The sequence below is a fragment of the Pygocentrus nattereri genome, chromosome 27 (assembly GCF_015220715.1).
Source record: "Pygocentrus nattereri isolate fPygNat1 chromosome 27, fPygNat1.pri, whole genome shotgun sequence".
NCBI lineage: Eukaryota > Metazoa > Chordata > Actinopteri > Characiformes > Serrasalmidae > Pygocentrus > Pygocentrus nattereri.
In genome coordinates, this window is record NC_051237.1 from 13,947,337 (window position 1) to 13,972,940 (window position 25,604).

Consider the following 25,604-nt stretch of genomic DNA (forward strand, 5'->3'; position numbering starts at 1 on the left):
TTCCAATAAATCAAAATTTGAAATTCTTTTTGGACATTATGGACACTGCGTCTTTCATGCTAAAGACCACCTAGCTTGCATTAGTGCATATGGCATGAGCTACTTACACATCTCTGTAGGCATCATTAATGCTGAATGGTAGAGATTTTGGCAGCAAATGATGCCATCCAGACAACGTCTTTTTCAGGGAAGGCCTTACTTATTTCAGCAAGACAATATCAAACCACATTCTGCATGTACTACAACAGCATTGCTCTATAGTAAGAGTAAGGGTATTAAACTGTCCTAACTGCAGGCCAAACCCTAATACATGTGGCGCATTATGAAACAATAATACGACAAAGGAAACCCTGAACTGTTAAGCAGCTGAAATCCTATATCAAGCAAGAATGGGAAACTGGTCTCCTCAGTTCCATCCGTAGCAAATATGCCCTTGTCCCAGCTTTTTTTGGAACGTGTTTCTGGTATCAAACTAAAAAATGGCATACATCTATCAAAAAACTATAACATTTCTCAGTTTCAACATGTCAACATGTACTCTTTTCCATTAAATATAGGGTTTACATGATTTGCACATCATTGCATTTTATTTTTATCTACATTTTGCACAGCGTCCCAACTTTTTTGGAAACAGGGTTTATATAATATTGTAACAGGGTTTGTCTGATATTTAATAAAAGGATGTGTATCTGTCAATAAGTTGTTACTGAAAAACAGAATAGGCAACAAAAGCAGCATTTGCTAATCAAACAAAGAGGCTACTGGTGTTCTCAGAACAACAGGCTGACCGCTCGTCATTGCTGAATGAGTGTGGGAATTTTGTATTGTGAGAAGAAGAAAATGCAACCAATTTCCAAGACTGAACTTTGGAGTTGTGGACAAATATCCCTGCAGATGAAAAAAAACAGAATGTCTTCTGCAAAGAATGGAAGGTACAGAATGGATACTAAAACAAAAATGTATTATATTTAGTTGTTGGGGCTACTGTGTAACTATCTGTACAATATATAGTTTCTGCTGAACACTTAAAAACTTAATTTATACTTTATTATGTGAAAATATAACAAGTGGTTTCTGTCTTTTGCTGTTGTATATTTAGTTACTGTACGTGCTGTTGCATATTTACATGAAAAGTGCTGAATATATGAGAGGTGGCAAGTGTTTTAAACGACACATTAGATTTTGCAGAATGCCTTGGTTGAATTTTCTATTGTATAATACTCTACTGTTTGTTTACATGTCGATGTTTGGCTTTGGCCAACAGGGGGCGCGTCTGCTTTAATCAGTCAATCATCAGCACTTTTGGCAGTTATGTAGGTCTAATTAATGTCTGGGTGACAGCATTGACTTTTAATACATGTCTGTGAGTCTAGAAAGGCGAAGGATCTTTTCTGGGGAGTCCTAACTCCAGCATCAAAACACAGCCGATGTTTGCGATGCACAGTGGACAAAGAACGCGTTTGGATTCTCTAGGAAAGCGGGCATGGCCATAAAAGTGCAAAACAAACACACAAACGACCGTCCAAGTAAATAAATAACCCTGCCAAACGTGAAACGTCCCCTTATCCAGATCAGTATCACCTACACCACCGTGTCCAGAGCTTTCCGCGCGGTGCAGTTCGCTGAAACTTCGCCTTTGGTCGGTTGGTCGTGTCTGATGTGAGGCGCCGGCTGTTTGCGCTGCGCTGTGATGATGGAGGGCATGTTTGCTGTGAGGACTTCACTGTTTGACCTGGGGAGGGGGAGGAGGGGGGGGGGGCAGTGGGGGCGCTGGTGTGGAGGGGCGGGAGGCGACTCACTACAGCCTTATCTATCAGCCCCGCTCAAGACGGCGCTCGCGAAATGGAGCGGATAGTATCGCCGCAGGACATTCGCGTTTCTTTACGACCGTCTTCAGGTAGTTCGAGACGAAAGAAAGTCTTCTCGCGTGGCAGCTTTCCGTCCACCGCCTGGACGGAGTGAACATCCGGAGCGGAGTCGCCTTTTCAGAAACGAGCAGCAGCTACAGAGTCGGCAGGAGAGCGAGCATGTTCAAATGTACACAGTATGGATTTTAAGAAGACCAAGTATGGAAGGTAACTTTCATTGTGAGAGACGAGGCCGTCTTTTTCTTGTATGTGTTCTTCGTCAGTCATGACAGTAGCCATAGCCCGTCTTGAGTGAAGTTAGCATCACTTTTACTCAGTGGCGTCTGGTCGCCGCTGTAGATTATTTCTAAACACCTGAGGTCGTCAGGTAGTAAAACTGTCTCCAGACGCTCTTACCAAGGACACCGAGTTTGTTATCTGCGGTCCTAACCGCTTATTCTTCAGTTACAACATCACAACGACAGGTTTATTGCTTGTTGGTGATGTTTCAGACCGTTTCCAGGAGAGAGGGGAGGGGGGGGGACTCCCCAATAGTACTCCATAAAAAAGTCATCCAGTGAAAAATGTGAAGAATCTGCGCTGTGAAACTTCTGGGCCATATATCAGAGCGGTCAAAAGCAGAGAAAAAGAAAGAAATCATGTTTCCAAAATAGCTCAGATGCACATGGGATTTCTGTCAGAATAAATGCTCCTTTATTTTAAAGTCTAGTCCTCTTGAAGAAATGTTGTGATGCTGTATGAGACAATGGGATAGTCATATATTACTGTAAATAGCATATGTATGATTCAGTGGGCTGAAGAGCACTGATCTCTAATAGGCTGGTAAAACTGATTAATCTGGCTGGTCGTGAGTCGATTTATTTCGCTTGCGATCCAGTCCCAGTAGAGGATGTTGACAGGATGAGGGGAGCTTCCTTCAGGACAAGCAAAGCTTTATTTTTGTCACTGAAGGCAGTTTTCCCTTCTCGGCCTGACAATGGGTTGAGAAAGTTAAGTCATTTCTTTCAGTAGTGGCGCTGATGTGATCTTTCAGAGGCACTTTTCAGGTGCGATAACCTTTAAAGCTTTGTTGATGGTTCCACTTTCTCTAGTTTTTCTTTTTCTAACCTTAGAGAAGGTGTAATGCACTGGTATTCATTTTTTAAAAAGTTTTTTTTTAATTAAAAAAGTTAGTTGGGGAAAAAAGTTACCAAAAAAGCCATCCAAGTCAGTCTGACATTTAGTGTATTATGTTGTGAAACAAATTTAATTTGATCTTAATCAGTGTGTTGAGATAAATAGCTCAGAGGCCAAGTAACTAAAGTTATTGGTATCTCGCCTTTTCCATTCAGTAACATCAGATTACCTGAGATTTCCTTTCTCCCTGTTTACGCTACCTTTGACAGTGGATGGCCATGCAAAGTTCTTTATACTCCTTCTGTTACTCCCTTAAGACCTTTGACATCATCTGTGTATATATTTGCATGTACATGTTTTAATGGCCTATAAAACCTACAGCTGGTTTCCCATACATACATCAAAAGGGAATTTCACCAGTTGTTGAAAAATTTAGCATAATTCAGTGGTTAAGATGTAGACGATGTCCTTCAGAGTGGTTTGATGTGAAATGGTGCACTGTAGAAACATGTGCTGATACAGACCACGGTTGCAATGTGTATATAAAGATAAACATAGCCATTTTATTTACAATTCAAAACAATGAGTAAACCTAAATGTGTGTTGTGATTTTTTCTGTAATGTTACCAGTGATTAATTAATGGGAAATGTGAAAAAGTTTGTTGTCTGAGGACTATTTTGTTCCTTACCACACCAATCAAATGAATGGATTTAAAAATATATGTCTTAGACCAAAGTCTTGTCTCAGAACTTTCATAAAACAATATCTCAGGCATCAGGTAACAGATTCGCAACCATTTCATATGACAGCTTTCTGTGTGGAAGGTTTTAGAGACATTAAACTCTTTAGATGTCTGGTTTCAGTCTGACTCAGCGAGCTTCCCTAGAACAGGGCATTTCACATCAAACCACTATGTATGACTTTGTTTACATCCTAACCATTTAATCATGCTGAAATGAAGAAAAATAGCTGAAACTATTCATTAAGTCTCATCTTTGGACTAAATTGTAATGCAGATGGTGATTCACCACTGAAAATCCATTTCAGTCCAGACTTGGATCTTGTCTGGTCAGGGAAACTGGCTCCCGGTCCCACTACTCATAATTTAAGCACAAATGTATAGTTTTGGGCAAATACACACATCTGAGTTTTCCAAAGATGTATATGATGCCTAGGATGTACAACTGCACTGTATTAGACTCATATTAGATGCATATTAGACTCCTCGCCTTACTTGTGAACACTGGTTCAGTGTGTGTGGCATTGTAGCTCATTAGTAAGCTGGCGAGCGCAGACGTTGCCATTGTGTCCAGCTTAGTACACAGAGTCCTGCTCATACTGATCAGGATGGCCTGGTCCTCATCATGTCTGATTAAACTGATTAACTAATGCGGCTGGCCCTTCAAGGGCTGAGACTGGGTTCAGTAACAGAACAGGACGGGAGAGTGGAAATGTTTCAGCTGGAGGCCCAGGACTGGGGCATTTCCCGCTTTACATAACTTCAGCTACCATACTGTGGCATAGTACCATATTGGTAACTGACCCTAAGGTTTGAAAATGTAAAACGTTGCAAATGGCAAGTTAATTTGTCCACCCTGTGCACGTCTGTGTAGTTGCAAAGGTTAAAGAAGCAAAACTCATATGACAGTGTTTAACTACTCAATTATTACATAACTACATTTGCTTTCAGAAATAACGATAAAGCTGAATTTAGCTCTGAGATTGAGCTCTGTAACTAGGAGTTGTGATTGCAGAGGCAGTGATTATGTGTGATTAGGTAACACAACTGGACTATTCTTGAAAGGAAACTTTTGGCTCAGACCCCAGGCCAGCTCTATTAATCGTCTATGGAGGCACAGTGAGGCACAAACAGCCAGATTGTTCTGCATCACTGGCCACTACTGAGCCAGTTCAGTGCTAACTGTGTATCATATTGACACAGACACAGCCTTGAACCTGATGCTTTTCATACTGCTTTCGTTTTACTGCATTCTTACACTTAAGCCAAGGCAGATATCAATGCATTACAAGTAGAGTTTTTAAAAAAAAATATGTATAACTTGATGTTAACCTTCATTTTTTGCTAGTCCATCAAAAGATGTGTGCTGTCTTACAGTTCTGTCTTACAGCTCAGGTGTGTGGTTTTGAAGAAGTATTGTATTTCATTTTATATATGTACATATCACTGTCAACTGTTTATACATAACAATAGGCAATGGTGTATTGTACACTGTGTGAACATTTCATGGCGAATGCACCAATAGATATGTTCCACAAACTTGTTGTACTAATATACCTTACAGGTAGGGCTGGGTACCAAAGTTCAATTCATTTGAGGTACCAACAAAATTATTTTATTATTACTAAGTTTCCAAATCTGTCTTATTAGCCTTCATGAGTCAGTGAGTATGCTTATTCCAAAATATAGTGTCTGGCAAATGTATGAATCTTCTCACAGTGGTATAAGTTACACAGGAGTAAGTTTGATAGAATAGTAGCAAACTAACAAAACACTCATACACGCCATCCTATATATATGTCCCATTTTCTTTTGCATCATATAGGCAGTTTTTAGACTAGCAGTAAAGCTATGCCTTAGACCTAGTTTTTATATCTCAGGTGTCCTGACACAAATATTCAGATTGGACACCATCATGTACAACCATCAGTTCCAGAAAGGTTGGGAAAATATGTGAAATGCTGATAAAAACAGAAAGCATTGACTAGTGAATTCTGTTTGACCTGTGTTAAAAGGATAACAGTACAAAAACACAATAATTTATGCCTTACTTTATGATCTTTGTTGTTTTGTTTTGCAAATATGCACCTATTCCAAATTTAGTGCTTGCAACTGTAAAACTATGCAAAAATTTGATTCTGATTCATAGAAATTTCATTCTGTAAATAACTGTTGATTTTATCTTTCCACAGACCCTGCACATTTGTACATATTCACATATTCATCTCTTTTGGATCCTTTCTACTGTCTTCTCTCATTAATCTATTTCATTTTACTTATTTGTTATTATTCATTTGATTTTGTTTTATTCTCATTTATTATAATATCTCATTTTCTTTTGAATATTTGTTAATAGTCCATTTAGACTGGTCTGGTCTCTTTTAATATGTTACATGTAATAAATATGTGCACACACCAAGACAGATGGAACATACTGAGTGAAATAAAATGATTCTGATTTTAAAGATGTTTCAAAATGTTTTGAGAGGGGCATTGTGTTACGTCACATTTTAACAACAATTACTCATTTAATTTAGTTCAATGAAAGACAGATCTAGAGTTCAGGTAGACATGTTGAAATAAGCATGGGCATCCCTGAAAAAGACGTTGTCTAGAAGGCAACAAATCTTCCTCTAAAATGTGTGTACATCTTTTAGCATTAATGGTGTCTTCACAGATATGCAATTTACTCATGTCTATATTCGTGGTATACACCTGCATACCATGACAGAAGCCCTGGCTTTTGAACTTTACCATGGTAAATGTGTGGATGGTCCTTTTCCTCTTTGGCCCAGAGATTACAATATCCATTAGTTCAATAAACAGTCTGAAAGGTTGGCATGTGAGACCACAGTACATGTTTCTACTATGCATCGGTCTATTTCAGAGGACCTTGAGCCGAGAGTTGTCAGTGGGATTTGTGGATATTGTTAACATGCAGCTTTTGCTGTGTATAGTGCAGCTCTAACTTGCATTTGTGGGTGTAGCAACATTTTTCTTTATTGACAGTTTGTTGAAATATTCCCAAGCACATTCGGTGGTATCCATCACAGAAGCATGTGGGGTTTTAATGCAAAGGTATTCGGGCGTGCTTTTCAGCCTTGCACTTTATGCACAGAGATTTCTCCAAAAGTATGCACTGAAGAGGATGAAATGCCTAAAATGATTGCACTTGCTCATTGAAAAATACTGTTCTTTAAACTCAGTGAGGAAAAAAAGTCCTAAATGAATTTCTTTCCTTGACACCAAAGAGCACATGACTCAAACATTTAAAGCAAAGTTTTTTTTATATATAGAGCATTTTTTTAATATAGAGCCTTGGCCCATCCTTGCTCATAAAGGATTAGCCTTTCAATAATGCTCCTTTTATATCTTAGAATGATTGCATCGTCTGTTTAAGGTGTGTTTGAACACACAGTGTGGCAATACTTAAATTTGTACATTTGTCTTCTTTTAGAATGTGTTCAGTTTTGTCAAAATAATATTTCACCATATTTTTGTTTCATTTGGTGAGGTAAAACATTAAATATATTATATTATTTAACTCTTTTCATTTAATACAGGTCACATATAATGATTTACAAATCACCACTCTTTGTTTTTTTGGGGGTTTTGGGATTTGGTTTAGTAGATGTAATCTCCTTAATACAGATCACACAGTGGTCACAAACCCTTGCCAATGCCTAAGATTAACTTTATGAATACATCCATTTTAAAAGGCACAAAATGTTGTCTTCTAAGGCACTCAGTGTTGAGAACGACAGACACAAGCTGATGGTATGAAAACAGTAATGCAGAAATACACCCTGTAATTACGCTCTTCAGCCTTCTGCATGAGAAACTCCTCTCTAATGTTTATTCAGTTAGCATGATTAAATTATTCACATTCACTTCACACCGCACACCTGGATCAGTGCTGCGTTTTTTAATTACAACCCACTTTCAGGAGCAGATGTTTCTGGGCAGTGATGCTCTTTTTCAGGTACAGTTTAAACACAGGTAAAAAGTAACTGACAGCTGTTACAAAAGCATGTTTCATAATAGCCCCAGATATATGCTAGCTCTTTATATAACCTTGTATTTTTGGGAAAGAGAAACAGATTTGTTGTTTGATTAGATTGCATCAGAGACTAAACGATCTGGCTTGAGCTCCCACCACCAGAAATTCAATTCATTGTCCCAGTTTTCTGAGCACCTCATTTGAGAGTCTTGTTAGTGTGAGTTATTATTTGCTGTAAGCCTCATCTGGTCTTGCCCACCTCGTGTCACAATGACAACCCAAGCATAGTAATTAAATCATGCTGATAAAAGGGCGTTTTGGCAGAAAATACAAAGAAAATCCCCAAGCCCCTTGTTGGCATGGCGACCATGACATCACTGCTCAATACATCAGCGGCTCAATTTGAGTGGCATGAAAGAGCACGGATTCCAGACAGGATTAGGTCTGCCGTTACCGGTTGCTGCGACTGCTAGGAAACTTGAAGCGTGAAGCTTGGAGAAAATTCCTATAACGTGATCAGGATTCAAATAATGTTATGCATTGGCCTCATGCGCAGACTTGCCTTTGCTCTGGGCATCGTGAATTACTGTTTACCTCTATATTTCTCACAGAACACACCTCCGTTTTAAATAATGGCTAATATTGAAAAGGCTGTACTCTTTAGGGAGAAACAGCGCTCCGCAGTCTTCTTTAATATGCAGTCACTCATGTAATTCAAATGAGACATTAAATCAATGACTCAGGGAGGATACACATGACTCATTAGATGAGACCGGAGGAGATCTGCCCCTGCAGGTCAATAATCACTTATACTTGCACCACCTGGGAACCAGTGGCACCGCCTCAGCTGCAGCTTTGTCTGGAAATTTCAGGCTCTCCAGGCCTTCCAGAGTTCCCACGTTTTTGTCCTTCAGAAAAAACCTGACTTCCCTGATTCCTGCTGTAGGGCCCGACACTCATGCCTCTTTGTTTGTCAGTCTGATTATGTTCCGAGTTATGTGTGATGTACACCACTGTACACAGTCAGGGCTCACAGCTTCCAAAGTGTTTGGCACAGGATTTCTGTTTAGTTTGGCACTGAAATGGTATGGCTGGTTTACAGAGGAGATTTGTGATGTTGTAATGTTGGAATGTGTGGGGGCAGATAACTGTCTTGCAAGTAGCATCCTTCCCTTGAGCTTAATTATAGGGAATAAGACCTGAGAGACATGTTTTCCTTAAAATTCACTTATAACATTTGTGTGTGTTTATGTACGACAAATGCTCATAATTCATTTTTATATGACCATTTTCTAACCTCTCTTTATCCCTTACAATTAAACAGGCTGTTGTCTGTTTTTGTTACTGTACTTTTGAAGTAATATATAAACACTGTTAAAGTTTCAGAACATACCATTCAGTATCCAGTCCATACAGTCCACATATGGAAACCATGCTGCAAAAAACAGCCTGTTTTTGTGATGCCACCAGAACCAACTCTACATATATCCTGTAACCTGTTCAGTCTACAGCAGTTTAACTCATATTGAAGTTCTAGGGAGTGGCAGCCAATTAGAACAGACTCATTTACATATATCAGTCTTAAAGTCACAGTAACAAAAAGCAGCCTGTTTAACTCTAAAGGATAAAGAGAGATTGGAAAATGGTCATTTTAATATGTGTTATACATATAAGCACACAAATGTTGTAAGTGGTTCTCAATGGACAAAATACAAGAAGACGTAGAATGTAGGCCCTTTAACAAAGAGAAATATTCAGTTTTCCTTGGTCAGAGCTAGAACTGGGCGATATGGCCAAAAATGTTATCACATTAAACGAAATTCATATCGTTTGATATTGATATCATATTGATGATATCGATACATATCGATCGCTGATTTTTGCTCCCGAGTGGTTAATTGTGGTTTTAAACTATCCTTTATGGTCGGAACATGACAAACACTTGACATACAGTGGAACAATTCACAAATCTTTCAAGGGACTGTGGGAGAAAAAATTTTATTAGCTGTTTTTACCAGCTAATCAATTTTTTTGTAGTAGTCATAATATTTTTTTTAGCTGTCTGGTGACGAGTGCAAGGCTGTCCCGTTACACATGCCAAAAAAGTGGCCAACAACAGTGCTAAACATTTCAGTATCAGATAGCAGCTAGCAGAAGCCTGGATTTCTCTATTCTGTCATAGTAGTTTAAGGGGTGATCCGCAATATATCTGACGATCACTGTATAAAAGTAGTAACTGCAGTGTGTATCTCTCACACCAGAGAAACGGAGTCCTCCTTTTAGCTACGTTTAAACTGAAAGCAGTGCTTTTGTGTCTTGTTTGATCAACAGTGTCATGAATTCACTGTGTTGTGCGAGTGACGGAGCGCTGCTTCAACTTATCCAGCTGCTAAAAACAGCTAGCCTGGAAAGATAGCACTCCCTCCAATGCCCCACAGCTTCTTCAGTTTACTTTTGTTTAAATCGGGACTGTAACTTGCATGAACCCCCTTCATTCTTTCACTTTCGTTGCTCGGGAATGCACTAATACTAAAATATGACTCGGCACTGTAACACAGTGTTGGAGTTGTGTGGAGCGGACAAATTAAATATCTCACCTCACAGCAGTCTAATTTCACCATAATTCAGTTGGATTTAATAACAGAACACACTCTAATAACAGTTTATATTTACATGTCTATCCTTAGCCAGAACAACGAAGTCCAGAAACACCTTTGAGCTAAGATGTGGAGCGTCAGTTCTGATGTATAATCAGAACAATATAGAAATAAGATTTTGCATTCAAGTGCAAATGCTTTTCAAGGAAGTGGGTCTTCAGTCAGTGTTTATAGAAAGCAACAGACTCGTTTGTACAGGCAGTGGAAGTTCCTTTCATCTCAGGACAGAGAAAAATCACAGTGCTTGTCTTCCATGAGTCTTGAAGGATAGAGGGAGTAGCCAAGCTGCACTTGAAGCACGGATCTTGAGAGAAAAATGTACTTATGCTCTTTGGAGGCTCAGAAGATCTAATGCTCAATCTAAAATTCCTTAGGAGAAATAGCACTAGACTGGAAGGAGACGTGAGATGCAGAAAATATAGTCAAGAGATGAGCGTTTAGTTGCAGATAAAAATGGGTAGCAGGAGAGACAAAGACTAAAGTCTTTGTCAGTTCATCTTATCTCATTGTTGTCTAGGAGAAACTACAGATATGTTAAGGAGAGTATAGGGAGTTTTGACCATTGCCATCAGGTTCGGAGGACTTGCATTTCTGGCAAGCATCAGAGTTTTCAGTCTATGACTGAAGTTCCTATTCATGCAGGATTGCCAGATTGACACTAAAAAGAATACACCTAGCTTTTATTTTGGCTGTGAACATTTGAAAATAGCCCAAAATTTTACTTTGGCTAAACGTATAGGTGCAAAGGGAGGAACACAAGATACAAATAGTAATAAAATCACATAAAATTAAGAGAATTTGTCTTCAGACTGATGCATAATGATGCAACGATGCAGTTTACACCCCTATTAATTATTCAGTTAACATACTGGGAAATCTAAAATGATCAAAATTATGAAATATAAGCTCAACCACTGATATGAGTACAAATGCATTTGTTCTTTGTTGTTTTAGATTCATGAACAACCGTGTCCCATCAAGCAAAAGATATCAGCCAACTGAGTATGAGCATGCAGCTAACTGTGCCACTCATGGAGTAAGTAGCCAGCGCTCTTATCATCTGCATCATATGCGCAAGCATAGAGAAAAGGTCATAGTGTTCAAGTCTGCCACAGGATTAGTGGATATACTGAAGCACTGAAGTGCTATCCGTCAAATCTGCTGTGATCATTGATTCTAAAATACTGACATTACAGAATCTAGTAGAAATGTCTAATGATTAAGATACAAATTCACTCTCAAGAACAGGACAAATTCTGTGTAGTTAAAGATTATTTCCTCTTGACTCTGCTGGAGCTTGGTGAGTTGTTTTATGGCCATGTTTCTGTGATGTTGGCGCAGTGCTGCCGTTTGGAGAACATCCTACTCTCTAATCCTCCCTGCGTGTTACTGTCGCACATCTGGCATGGCTGGTGCACAGAACTCACCGACCACACAGCAAATCCTCTCTGACCTCTTTTATCAACATGCCAAGCTTCTGAGTTTATGTATGACAAATTTTCACTTCTGTTGCTAGTGTTACAGTCGAGGGAGGGATTCAGATATGCTCTCTTTAGAAGTTTGAAATTTGTGTGAGGAAATGGTGCTTCAACTTGCAGTGTAGATGTCTGTAGAGATTATGAATCAGATATGTAATTATTTTGTTTCAAATGTAGCCTAGTTAGGTTCTGTCAGAACAAATACATAAGTGCACCTCTAGACCCAAAAACATGCAAAGCAACAGGCTCAAGATTAAAAATATAACACTTTTGAATTTTGCATCAAAATGATGTAATGAAAATTGGCTATAGCAACAAAGGACTGACAGACCACCCATATATACACTCTGCCAACTGCATGTTATTTTCTACATAAACGTCAAGAAATGTGGGTAAATGTATTAAAATGAAGTGCTAAGAGCCTCCAGTGGCACTGTGACTGATGTGCTTTGCATCAATCATCATAGTGCAAAAACGTCCAGCATCTGTATTACCATAAAAGGCTCACTCATAGCATGGAGCAACTTCTTGCAAAAGACTCAAAGGAGCGTTCACATGGATGTGCATGTAGACGATCAGAATTGAGCTGATGAAGTCACGATAGTCATGGCCAGCTTAGCTTAGACATCAGACTGCAGCTTCCAGTAGCCTAGAATTTGCACACTTCATTTTGAAAGCACTTCATGCATTTACACGTTTAGCACTGAAATAATGCAGTGATTAGACAAAATTGCGAGCTCTTGTAAATACTGTATGGAGTGGTTGAATTTTTCATTATTTCTCCATAGCTTTTAATACAGTTTTGTTTGCTGGGGTGTATTGTTTAGTACATTTCAATTTCAATCCACTGTTTTGAACGTTTACATTTTTGATACTATATAGAAATTGTTATACTTTTAAGGTATAGTTTTACCAAATACGCTAATGGTAAATTTGCTAATAATTGATTGGCAAGTTTTTTATGCTACATTATGTCACAGTATTTATTTCATCTGATAAGTCAGAACAGACAAAGTAGTGCTACATTTTAAAAAATACTGTTAAAAATTAAAAGTCCAATTACTTGGATTCAACATTTCACGCACTGTGCTGCACTAAATACAATTAAACTTGACCATTTAGGCATTTTTTTCCCAGTTGCACAAATTTGCACTTGGAAAGTGATTTTTAAGTACTGATATTGATATATCGATATGCTCAGCAAAGCATATTGTGACATATTGTGATGAAATTCATCACAACAGTAATCAGTATATTTAAGAGAATAGTACTGAGTTTATTGGTTTTAGAAAAAAATTATTTACAATACATTTATGGTCGAATGCAGAGTTTGGTTGTTTTGTTGATCTTCTGAGTTAAAATAAATGAACGTCCTCTATAGAGAACACACTTCTGCACATTTTAAGGCACATTTACTGTTTATTTGCTGAATTTAAGATACTGGGGAAAAATACAACTAAAATGTGGCCTGTGTAAAAGTATTGTTATATAATATGTTGTATGGTTTTTCCATATGCAAATGGCATATTTAAAATGGTTTCTTGTAGTGGGTCTTATTTCCCTCAGAAAAATCATGTCATTTGCCCGTGGGTGTTCAGACTCTACGCTGAGCACCAGTGGATGAACCTTTTTTGTTTTGCCTGTTGTGAAATGAGGAACACAGTTTGTAGATTATATTCAAATGATTTTGGGCTTTGTGGTATTCCTTTTACAATCCATGGAACCTGATGAACATTTTTTTTTTAGCTCTGGATCATCCCCAGTATCCTGGGCAGCTCACTGTTATACTTCCTGTCTGATGACCAGTGGGAGAGCATCACAGCGTGGCTGTATGGCACTGGACTGTCTGGTTTGTTCATCATGTCCACGATGTTCCATACTGTGAGCTGGAAGAAGAGTCATCTGCAGTGAGTATTTGCGTAGAATACAGCTGCGAATGCTGGAACACTTCATAAACAAACTTCATTTTTTTAGGGAGCAACGCTCAGGAAAATACATCTCAACTGGCATCCGCTATCAGGTCGGAGAATGTGCAAACACAGGGGTCCTGGCCTGTTTGCACACACCTAAGGGGATCTACGAATGATTGTGCGTCCACAAGCAGACATTCTCACAAACACATGTTCATTATAAACTGCCTTCAGACATGAAGGTGCAATGAACTAATTAGCTCTCTAGTGTTTTATTTTACTGGATGTTCTTTATTTAGAGCCACATCCTGGAATTTATTTGTTCTTGGCATTAAATGTGTGATTTATCTACTGTAATTTGAAGATAACACATTTGTAGATGTGATATTTGCCACATTACATAGCTGGTCCACCAACTGGCTCTAAAAACCCTAACTGGGAATTTAAAAACTCCTAACAGTTAATAGTTTGACATAGTAGGATAACTGAACAGTCTACATTTCTCCTTGTTCTCATGTTCAGTCATACAGTTTTTCTAGGAATATGAGTACAGAGGTCAATTGGCATTTCCACCGAGCATGTTTGACCACTTCACAAATGTGTGTACTGAAAACAAAGAAGTCATATGACACTGGTGAGGAGATAGCTGTAAGGGTATTAATTTTAGGCTGTGCTTAAATGCCAAGGTAACAGTGTCACAGTAAACAGAAGAGAACTGTTCAATTTTATTATACCCTTGCTTTAGGAAATAATATGGCACAATTTTCTCATAGTAGTGGTTTCACTCTGTGGTTGAGCAGTTCATTGTTTCTCATGCATCGTACTAGAATGACTCTACTGTGACGCACAGCCTACTGTATATGGACCAGAGGTATGAAATACAATACGGAAAAATACCTATACGTGTATCTGCGCCTCCAGCTCCAGAAAAAGTCTGCTGCACAGTAAAGCAAGTCGTCCCAATCTAGTTAAAAGGAGTCACCACGTGCAAAAATCATGCAATACAAGTCATTCATTTTTCAGGAGATATTTCTGAGGAGGCATTCGGGATGAGCTAATCCACTTGCATAAGGAAGGAAAGTGGTCCAAGGAAAATAAGTGAAAAAATAGGCTATACTAGAGTTCCAAAAATGATTAAAAGCTATAGAGACCTGTGACTTTGAGAACTGTGCAAGACTGGGTAGAAATTGTCACCAACAGATAAACAGTGTTTTTTCACAGACTTGTGAAAATGACAGGAGAAACTCAAGCTCCATTTATGCTTCAGATCTTAAAAAAATCCACTGGTGTTTCTGTCTATCTTTCCGCTGTGAGAAGATAACTCAGCACTATGAGTCTGAAAAGGACATGTAGCTGACAAGAAGCTGGTACTGACAAACGGAAATTGACTAATAACGAATAAAATTTGCAAATCAAACAAAAAAGCTGCTGGTGTTCTCTGAACTCAGAATTGACTGGCCAGTCCAGTGTCCAGACCTCATCATCTTTGTATTTGGGATTACTTGGTTTGTGAGAAGCAGGAAATGCAACTTCTCAGACTGAATTTTGGAGGTGTGGAAAAACATTTTTATAGAAAAACTGAAGCCTTTCAAAGGAAATGCAAGTCTCCCAAAATGGATAAATGCTGTAATAAAGGCAAGGGGTTGATACACTGAATACCGAAAAGTTTTATATTTAGTGGCTGAATTTTCTGTTAAATATGTGTTTTCTGATTTTCTTCTAACACCGAAAAATGAATAACAATCATAATGGCTGTTTTGACTGAAAATTAAATAAATGAAGAGTGAACCTTTGGACAATAGTGTATAAGTTAATGTTAAAGTTTTTATATAAAATCAAGATTAATGTTTCTTTAAAAATACAAAGATATTAATGTAAACTCAAACTGTTTTAATGTATTCAAGTTTGTTGATTATTATATGTTCTCCCAAGTTACATATATCAAAAGTGGAGTTATTTTTAAGCTGTTGCTACAGGGCTCCTTAAAATCTGACTCATCACAGTTTACATACTTTCTCATCCATTATGTGGTTTACAGCCCTCATTTGAACACCCACAGCAGGCAGGCAGTGGGCTTGAAGTAGTTAATGCCCTGCTTCAGACTTAAACCAGTGCAGTTTTGTTTAGGGTGTGCTGTGCAATCGTTCACCACGATCCCACCCTTCACTATATTTCAGTGTCCCTTGATTTTATGTTTTTTACAATGATTTATTTGTTATGGAGAGACACATTAGCTGGGAAAGCCGTGGGAAGTTTGTAGGACTTCACTTGTCAAGTTGCATCAGAGCGGAGACCCAAGACGGTTCCTTTGACTCTCCATTTACGATGCAGATTGACTGACTCACATGGGCCTGTCAGGTCTTGTTGGGCTTCTCAGATGTATTCCTCATGCAGATCAGATCTGTCTCTCGCATGCGAGAAAATAACCGTCTGCTGCACCATGCACCCGTTGTTTGACTTGTCTGCTTGCCAAGAGAAACAGACAGAAATCCAGAGAAGCGAGTGCTGGTCTGGTTTTCACTTTGGGGTACAATGTTTTTGGATACATTCCAGGCCTTTTTTTATATATATATATATTGTGTGGTTTGTACTACTGTTCAGTCTGTGGCTTAAGACCAGAGCCAGTGATTTTGATCATTTCATTAGAACAGCAGCGCAGATATGAAAAACTGGTGAAGGCTGCGCTCCTGCCATCAAGGCCATAACTGAAATCCTCCCTTTATGCTTTCCCTTTGGCAGGAGAGTTGAACAGCGCTTCCACATGTGCGACCGGATGGTAATTTATTTCTTCATAGCTGCCTCTTACGCCCCCTGGTGAGTATAAGTGGTATCAATGCCTCAATAGTCTTGTTTCCAGTTTCTCAGAGCAGCCTGTTGTTACCTCTAGGCATTATGATGGGGCCTTAGATCACCAGATTGGCCAAAGGAAGCAAGCCATTCTGCGTGTGTTGTGAGGTTGTAACTGATGTCTGTTCTGTGTGATGTCTGTCAGGTTGAACCTGAGGGAGCTGGGCCCCTGGGCGGCCCACATGCGCTGGCTGGTGTGGATCATGGCCTGTGTGGGCTCTGCTTATGTCTTCTTTTTCCATGAAAAGTATGTTGTTCCCATATAAAGGCACAGAGACATTAATGATACTGCTATATATGCAAATGTTTATAGTCAAGTTATATGTTTTGTTGATTTTGTTGAACACACCTCTACAGTGAAAATACTTAAACATGACATTTTTCTGCTCATTTTAGTGTATAATTCCTATTTATTTGCTGAGTTTAACGTATTGGGAATAAATAAAACATAAAATATTATGCATCCTTACTTTTGCACAGGCTGCTTTTTTCCCAATATGATAAACTCAGCAAGTAAACAGTAATAGTACATTAAATGTGCAGAGGTGTGTTCCCTGTAGAGGATGTGTTAACTTGTTTCCACATGTAATTCAACCAGAGACCCCCAAACTTTTACATGAGCTAATCTGATCAAATCTTCATCAACACCATAAACCCAGCCCTTAAAGAGAAAATTTTACAAAAAACGCACGTGTACTGACAAGAGAAAGGAAAACACAAGAGAAACGTGTCCTTTACAGGGAACACACTTAAATACAGCAATCTTCTGTAAATGTTTCCTATTAATTTCTATTTATTTGCTGAATTTACCATAATGAAAATGAGTAAAACAAAATATTATGTGTCATTACTTTTCACCATTAAGGATGCTTTGACTTGAAATGGTTAATTGTATAGAAACTTGTTTAGATTTCTTTACAGTGGTGGTGATCACAGTGTCTACAACATCAATACAATTATTTTGACTGTTTAACAAAACCACCAGTGAGCCTACATGAGACTTCTGATATTATTTTGGGGACTATTTTGCTTTTACACTGTCTTGCATGTACCTCTCCACCATGAATGTATTTGAAAAAAATATACATTTTAGGCCAAAACCTCTCAAAACTAACATAAAACAGTGTCTCAAGCATCATCTCATGTATGTATTTTATTTTATATTTCATGTACGCTCTGTGAGGGAGCTTTTAGACGCATTAAAAGTGTTGGATGTCTGGTCTCCACCACCACTGTGAACAGTTCTGAGTTTCTCTAGAATGGAGCATTCCACATCAAACCACTCGGAATGACTGAACTAATGATGGAAATATGCAGAAATTTTGAAAAATCAGTGGACTTTTATTTTAGTAATGCACATTAGTGATGTTTGTTTTGATATTCCTAAAGGTTGCCAGATGTAAAAATACATATAGTTGAGAAGATGCACATAGTGGTCTCTCCATTATTTCCACCTAATTTGATGCACATATTTTGGCACCAAGCTGTTTTAGCCTATATGATTCAGCCAGTGGGCAATCTGTAATAACATTTCAAGGAGGATGGTGGATTCAAATAGGCAGGCAGTGTGGTAGTTGATTAAAACTAGAGCTTTTGTAGCACAGAATATAGGCCTTTCCAGAGATCTTTCATTTTATTCTGTAATTAGAATGCCAATTTATTTAGAACAAAGTTCTACATTTGCCCCAATTAAGTTGTGTAAGGTTGACATTAAGAACTCCCAGTACTTAGTAGAAATCTAAAAGGGGGATGGGAATGTGAGATTTAGTTCTTTTTTTCCTGACCCTGAGGGACGTCCCTCCTGTGAATGTTCTGTATGTGTAACAGGTGTCTTTATTACGGTGGCCATTGAGTGTAACAGGTTTTGCACTGGACCTTAGAGTCTTATTTTCTTTTATTTCTCTAACAAAGTAGCCATGTCTTTGCCTGAAAACCTTTGTGCAGATACAGTCTAAATCCAGCGTGTTTCCTAGGAACAAGATCCTGGACCTGCTTTGCTACACTGTCATGGGAGCCATCCCTGCACTTGTGCTTCTGTCAATGGTAAGAGATAAGGCATTTCTGTATGTATTGGCCATAATGTTTATATTGTAGCAGTCCATTTACATGGCTAAGCAGTTGTCTTTAAAAATTTTTGGTGACCTGCACAAAGCATACCTTACTGCCACATACTCTATTGTGTCTAATAAAGGGAATGTACTGTTGACTTCTGCTGGCAAGCATTGGTTTCTTGAAGAAACAGGAGTGGAGACTTTGTTGAGGAAAAAGAAGTTTAATAAATGTGCGTCTTCCCAACCAAGCAAGTCTGACTAAGCTTATACAATGATGGACTTAAAGTAGGGTTTAAGAGAAGTTACAAAGTTAATAAAAGCAAATAAGGTAAAATAATATTTAACACTCCCCCTCTTGACCACACATACAGGTATAAAATGCCTATACCCATCTGGACATCAGGTATAGGCATTTTAAATGTAATCATTTGTCACCACAGAAATATCCCTTAATACGGTAAATTCTACATCTGTCTGTGCTATATGTACATGTTGCATATTCCTAGCTGTATAGATACAACAACATATCAAGGAATAAATTATCAGTACAATAACACAAAATGTGACAAAGATCAAAGTTTCACATCAGTACAGCCACCACGAACCCAACCAAACACTCAGCCAATCTCCTCTGTTTGATCCATTTGGGTAACACGTTTACATGGATCCTTTAGATCATTAATATACCCATTAAGATCTGCAGTGGGATCAATAACATCAACGCAACATTCAGGACAAACTATTACACAGATAACTCCTTGTTGAGCCAACACATCCATCCATCCATCCATCCATTATCTAAGCCGCTTCTCCGTCAGGGTCACGGGGGGGTGCTGGAGCCTATCCCAGCAGTCTTCGGGCGGAAGGCAGGATACACCCTGGACAGGTCGCCAGTCCATTGCAGGGCAGACAGACAGACACAGACAGTCACTCACACACTCACACCGAGGGGCAATGTAACATGTCCAATTGGCCTGACTGCATGTCTTTGGACTGCGGGAGGAAACCGGAGAACCCGGAGGAAACCCACGCAGACACGGGGAGAACATGCAAACTCCACACAGAGAGGACAGCCAAAACATCACCAGGGCAATTTAAATGGAGTTATAATATCTGTAATATTATATGATGGAGCATATCGCAGCTGTCGGATCAAAACCTCATATCTCCGAAATCGTAACTTTACAGGAGAAGGAAAAAACTGTCAATGGAACCAGACTTTTTTCTGAGTCATTTTGGCTCATTTCTTTTGGTCCATTCGTTATAAAATTTACATATAACGTAATGGACGACTTTTACATTGTGTCAAAAACTGAAAAACGTCAGAAATGGAGATTCGAGGTTTTGTTCTGATAGCAGCGATATATTTGGTCACAAAACGGCATACCAAGTGCACAACACTGAGTGGACTTTGGCCGGGTTACGTTGTGGAATGTACCGACATTGAAAATGTATACAGCACTTAAATGAGCACTGAGTTAAGTATTGTATTGTATGTATTGTACTGCACTTATGTATTGTGTTTTATTGTATTGCACAGAGTTCTATGTTCAAATCCGTTCCTTTTTCTCTGGGTATCAACAATGACTTTTTTGTTTCTAGCAGTATCTGAGCTCAGGACCGTCTTTCTCTCCAACCTATTGGTAACTAGCAAAGATACTTCCTCTAGGTAGACAAAGCACTTCTTGTAAGTCGCTCTGGATAAGAGCATCTGCTAAATGCTGTAAATGTAAATGTGTTGTCACTGTCTACATTAGAGACAGGACTACTCAGGAATGGTGTGCATGTTGTGAACAAAATGACAGTCCTAAAAACAAAGTTCCGATTTATTTTGATCATCTTGGTAAGTTGCGCGTTGGTGAAATTTCTGGCTTTGATTTCTTGATCACTGATGATATTGTCTTTGTAGAGCGCTCAGATGGTCATCTGTTAGTAGATCTGGAAGTATTTTTTGGCTGGTTCAGGTTGTGTGGTTCCGCTTCTTGTAGCTGTAAAACACCAAAAATACCATCAGCAGTATCTTTTTGTCATAGTACAAACAACTTGGAACATACTTGTGGATATTTGCTCTAACATTGTATTCTGTGCCACCAGTCTGACCCTACCTCACCTTTTGGGTGATAAGGTCCTAACTGCAAGTGTGGAGATGCTAGTCATCATTTAGGGGTATGGGAAATCTTCACTTTGGGGATCAACCCCTGCAGCCTAAAAGCCAACAGTTCTGCCCCAAAGCCGTTCCGGTTAGGCCACCCATGTTTCCGTAATTAAGGAGGTGGTACAATTTTACAACGTGAAGCATGCGTCCACGCTTTTTTTTTTACCCTTAATGTAACACTGCTGCGACCTTAAAAAAGAGAACTTAGAACAGCCTTTTCCTTTTAGCCTCTGATGAAACAGCTGTGTGATTCTTATCATGACAGTCCTGACCAAATTGCATCCACCCCCCCCCCACCCCCCCACAGCTGTAAAGAACCAGCAGATCACACTAAATTCAGCCAAATCGTGGACTAAATCCTTATCTTAGAAGCTACACGGAAACTTTGTCACTTCATGTGGTGAAAAAACACACATCCTGCATTTTAGTCTTTGAGACTGTGTGCTGAGACCCTTGCAGGACTGAGTCAAGATCTACATATAAAAAAAATGATTTTATGTGTACTTTTTCACTGGCCTGATGCATAATCATATTTCTGTTTTACCAGAATCAAAATTCCCAAACCTGTTGAATTCAAATTCAATTGTACTAAAACTGAAAGTACCTACTACCCCAGTTTAGTCTCCATTATTCATCTTAGCTCATATGTTGTGTATTATTACATAACTTCAAAGCTCAACCAGTTTAGGAATAGAGACTGTGTTCCTGTTAATCCACACATCATTCTTACTTTGTTACAAAGACAAATTTCTCCCTGCTGTTGTTAGATGTTACTTTTTCCCTTTTGTTCACCAACAGTGCTCCTTACAAATCTTTATCTGTTCTGCACACCTGAACCAGACTAGCTAAGGTGAGACTAGTACTATTGTCAGACTTAAACTATGAGCTAATGTTAAGCTTATCAGAACCTAACACATTAACATAAACATGGCAGAGCATGTCCTAATCCTCCACAGTAGAGCCACTTAGCAGTTTGGTAATGCTATCCTTTCAGCCCATGTTTCAAACATGACTAAATATCTAACAGACTTCAGCTATGTTTCAAAATAATCTCATCAGTTAAGGATATCCGCTCATACGATTCTACCACAGGCATTTACAACTAAGGGAAACAGCAGATGCACTTAACCAAGTTGTAACATTTAACTACCTGGCATTATTGAACTACCCCATTCCTGAGAATCAGACATTACAGCCATCATTAACAATGAGGCTTCCAACTCTTTTGAAGGCAAATTATAAAACTTCACAGACTTTTAGAAAGAGCAAAACCAATTGCCACTTCTTTGGCAGTAATTACATCTACATGAGCTGAACCAATAACCACCATGACATGCGAAGACATGCAGTCATAAAACCATTGAAGGCACCCGCAGGTTACATAGAACCCAATACAGCAGCCTTAACACATGGCTGAAGTTATTAACTAGCTTATGATTCACAGTAGTTTTTACCTACCATCTATCGTCCTGCTCATGTATAATTGGCTATAAATACGGTCCCACAGAAGCGATCACTGTTTTAATTGTTCATCCTCTGTGAAAACTTCAGACAACCAAGCTGCTTTCTGGATTAGCATTAAAAGATTACATGCCACCTTGGGGATGACAGTCCCACCCACAGAGTGGACTGAGTTTTCCCTAAACTCAGTTTACTCTTTGCCTTTAACTTCTTCTTGCATGTGCAAGGACCCATTTTACCACAGTAGTGGCATGCATCATCATGTGTTCCCCCACTTTGCTTACTCCCTGAACCATGGGACACATTCTTTAACACAGTAGCTGTGTGCAGCTGGGCCACCTCAGCTTGTGAAGTCTCACCATCAGCTATTTGAGAGCACACTGCGAAGACATCTAATGGATGTAAAGATTACAGCTTTGTCTTACGTGTCATTAGCATCAGAAAAGGACCCAAACCCATCACTTTAGGATGGCTGAATTCTTTTCTTTTACAGTGCGATGAATTTGTTCAGGGGGAAGGGGCTTGTGTTTCCCCGTTACTTTATCCATCTTTTAACTTTACATGTTTTATCACTACAGGAGCAGCTTCCACTACAGAGAGGTCAAAAGTGTCATCCTCACTGTCACTGGAAGACATTGTAGATTGCCCTGTCTTATCTTTAAATTTATCCTAAGATGGATGCAACTGGTATTTTGCTCTTTCATCTTTTTCTAGAACCTCAACTTTTGCATCAAGGAGAACAAGCAAGCACTGTGTATTTTCACAGGGTCTCTGTGCATTGACGGCTGCACGTTTGTGATCAGCACATTCTTCTTTTAATTTGGTCAATTTTGGAAAGTTGTGCTCCCATAAGCAAAGCATGTCACTGTCTAAAAAACTTGAACACACCCCTCAAAATCTTTTCTTTTTTTACACATTTAGCAAGAACTGTGAAACACTGCTCCTGACTCTGGAATGTCAAACTTTTTACAGAGCTTAGTCTTTCTTTTTAGACAAAATTTGTCTAGCATCTTTGTTGAATCTACCTCAAATGCACTTCTACCTGCATATTGGGGAGATGTGGATTTTGCAGTATTAGGAGTGGAACCAGCCGCACCTCTGGAAAACCAAATTCAGCTTCCTTCCTGCATTTTAAGAGCTAATATTTTAAACGTACACAATACAAACAAAAACAACACAAAACAAACTCTTCCTCGAGTCAGGATGCCACCTTGAACTGATCAGGAACTTAGGAACTAGGACACACCTAATTCAAAGCAAACGCTTTTGCTTGTGTAAAGACCAGAAAATATTTCTATATTTCTGCGCCTTTCCTAGATAAAGGAAGAGGAAAAACTATAACAAGAACATAATCTCTAAAACTGTCCCTCAGTAAGAAACACTTTTCTACTGGATTTACAGCCGACAAACATTAATAAGTCCTGCAATCTCTCCATACACATCATATGGAGGAAATTAAGACAGACAACACTCCTTCTCTGGCTGTGTGTGCTGTGTTTTGAGTTTTCTTTCACTCACCGTTAGTGTATAAGGTGAAGGTTCAGTGTCTTTACAGCACAGGATCAGCCACCAGCAGACCATCACCAGATTTTCGTCCAACTGCAACAGATGTTTACAGCATCGGACGTCTAAAAAAGCTGGAAGACCTCGCAGAGCTCAGATCCTGCAGACTACGCCAAACAATCTGTTGACTTCTGCTGGCAAGCGTGGGTTTCTTGATGAAACAGGAGTGGAGACTTTGTCGAGGAAAAAGAAGTTTAATAAACGCGTAAAATAATATTTAACAGTATGAATGTTCAGTAGCTTTTGCGTCACAAAAAGGAGTCGAAAATGCCGAGGTTACTAATAAAGAAATCAGAAACCAATGAGCATTATGGAAATTGTGTAGGATGATGCTTTCTATTCTTTTCTATGCTGTCAGCCTAACAGAGAGGGCGTGCTGGAGCTGTCAATGGGCGGAGTGTTCTACTGCCTGGGAGTGGTCTTCTTCAAGAGCGATGGCCTCATCCCTTTTGCTCATGCCATCTGGCACGTCTTTGTGGCTGTAGGAGCTGGCATACACTACTACGCCATCTGGAGGTACCTGTATGCAACAGGGAGCCACATGAAGACGTCCAGGTGACGGACTGAGGCCCTGGGGAACAGCGTTAGCTCATCCTCATATTGGGTCTCATATAGCACATTTAAATTTAGGTTGTTGACAACCAGCCAGTAATTTAATTTACAAACATGATTATATCTGATCACAAGTTGCCTTTACAGTTCTCAACAGAACTGTGTAGTGTTTTGACAGTAGCTATTTTTGTATAGGGGAAATTTTAGGTCCTCATTTTGCTGCAGTAATTTGAAAATTGCAAAAAAAAATTGCTAGAAATTTTTCAAGAGTTCAGTGTTTACAGAAAGTGTAGTAAGTCACTGATGCCAAACTTTTGTGACTCTGCTTTCATTCCATTCTTCAAAGATTTTACTTAAGCAACCGTTATTGAGTGAAGTAGGTCCTGAAGTCAGATTAGTATACTATGCACTTAAATATTTTTATTTTTTATTTATTGAAATCTTGTAAGCAACTTATGTTGAAGAAATTCTTCTTTCGTTTGCACTACATCCTATATGAAATTGTGTTGTTAAATTACTTGCCACCTCTTCAAATATTTTTTAAATTATGAATATTAGTTAAAAAAAAATGCAATCTGAAGAACAAACCCAATCTTGCATTTTAGAGTTCAGTGATCAAGTTACAAGGATGCTTATCAAAATTCAAAATTACAAACATCTCAAAACTTTAAAATCAGTGCTTAGTGTTGAGCTGCTTACTGATGTGCTTGTCACTTTTTCTGTCTTAACTGCTCATATGCAAGATACAGAGGACCAAACTGCAGATGCCTTCACACTCTTAGAGTTTGACGACTACGCTATAGTTTCAAATAATGTGGAACGGATGTTCGGCATCCCAAAAAGGTTGCCAATTTAAGACTCAGTCATTTACAGAACATGATACCACCTATGAATAATCTTTTCTCTGAGTCATACCATTTTATTTTTATTTTTGTATTTTAATGACTTCTCGTACAGATGGGGTTTGTGAAGATTGTGGTCTTGAAATGTTAAGAAAAAGTTTGTTTTATCCATCGTATCACCACATTGGGACAATAAGTAAACGTTTCACTGTGTCAAAGGTGCTTCAATTTATTTTTCTTTTTTGTTGGAATTTCGGCTGTTGCACAGCTTAACTTGCTGTCTTGTGTAAATGCACTGCGATTGAGTTTGTTTAGTTCCTCATCAAATCAAGGGCCATGTTAAATCAATACAGACACACTCGTC

The 25,604-nt window shown here is 38.8% G+C and overlaps 1 protein-coding gene across 3 annotated transcripts; it reads left to right on the top strand.

Moving 5' to 3' along the window:
* The first annotated feature begins 1,787 nt into the window (after positions 1-1,787).
* mmd2a (monocyte to macrophage differentiation-associated 2a) lies at positions 1,788-25,303 on the top strand. 3 transcript variants are annotated; one of them, XM_037535309.1, is made up of 8 exons: positions 1,788-2,075; positions 11,336-11,417; positions 13,606-13,766; positions 16,509-16,583; positions 16,762-16,863; positions 18,590-18,659; positions 21,621-21,672; positions 24,205-24,336. In XM_037535309.1, exons 1-7 carry the CDS (start codon positions 2,047-2,049, stop codon positions 21,669-21,671), a joined length of 570 nt encoding a protein of 189 aa, XP_037391206.1. In that variant the 5' UTR covers positions 1,788-2,046; the 3' UTR covers position 21,672; positions 24,205-24,336. The 3 variants fall into 3 exon arrangements, with proteins under 3 accessions (XP_037391206.1, XP_017558677.1, XP_037391205.1); XM_017703188.2 differs by lacking the exon at positions 21,621-21,672 and having other exon boundaries at positions 24,205-25,303; XM_037535308.1 differs by lacking the exon at positions 24,205-24,336 and having other exon boundaries at positions 21,621-24,088.
* Positions 25,304-25,604: the final 301 nt, after the last annotated feature.

Bases quoted from the DNA above. Each gene is read 5' to 3' on its own strand.
- mmd2a (XM_017703188.2), top strand. From the start codon at position 2,047: ATGGATTTTAAGAAGACCAAGTATGGAAG. The intron at 11,418-13,605 runs GTAAGTAGCCAG...TTTTTTTTTTAG, and splicing joins CTAACTGTGCCACTCATGGA to CTCTGGATCATCCCCAGTAT. The intron at 16,864-18,589 runs GTATGTTGTTCC...CGTGTTTCCTAG, and splicing joins GTCTTCTTTTTCCATGAAAA to GAACAAGATCCTGGACCTGC.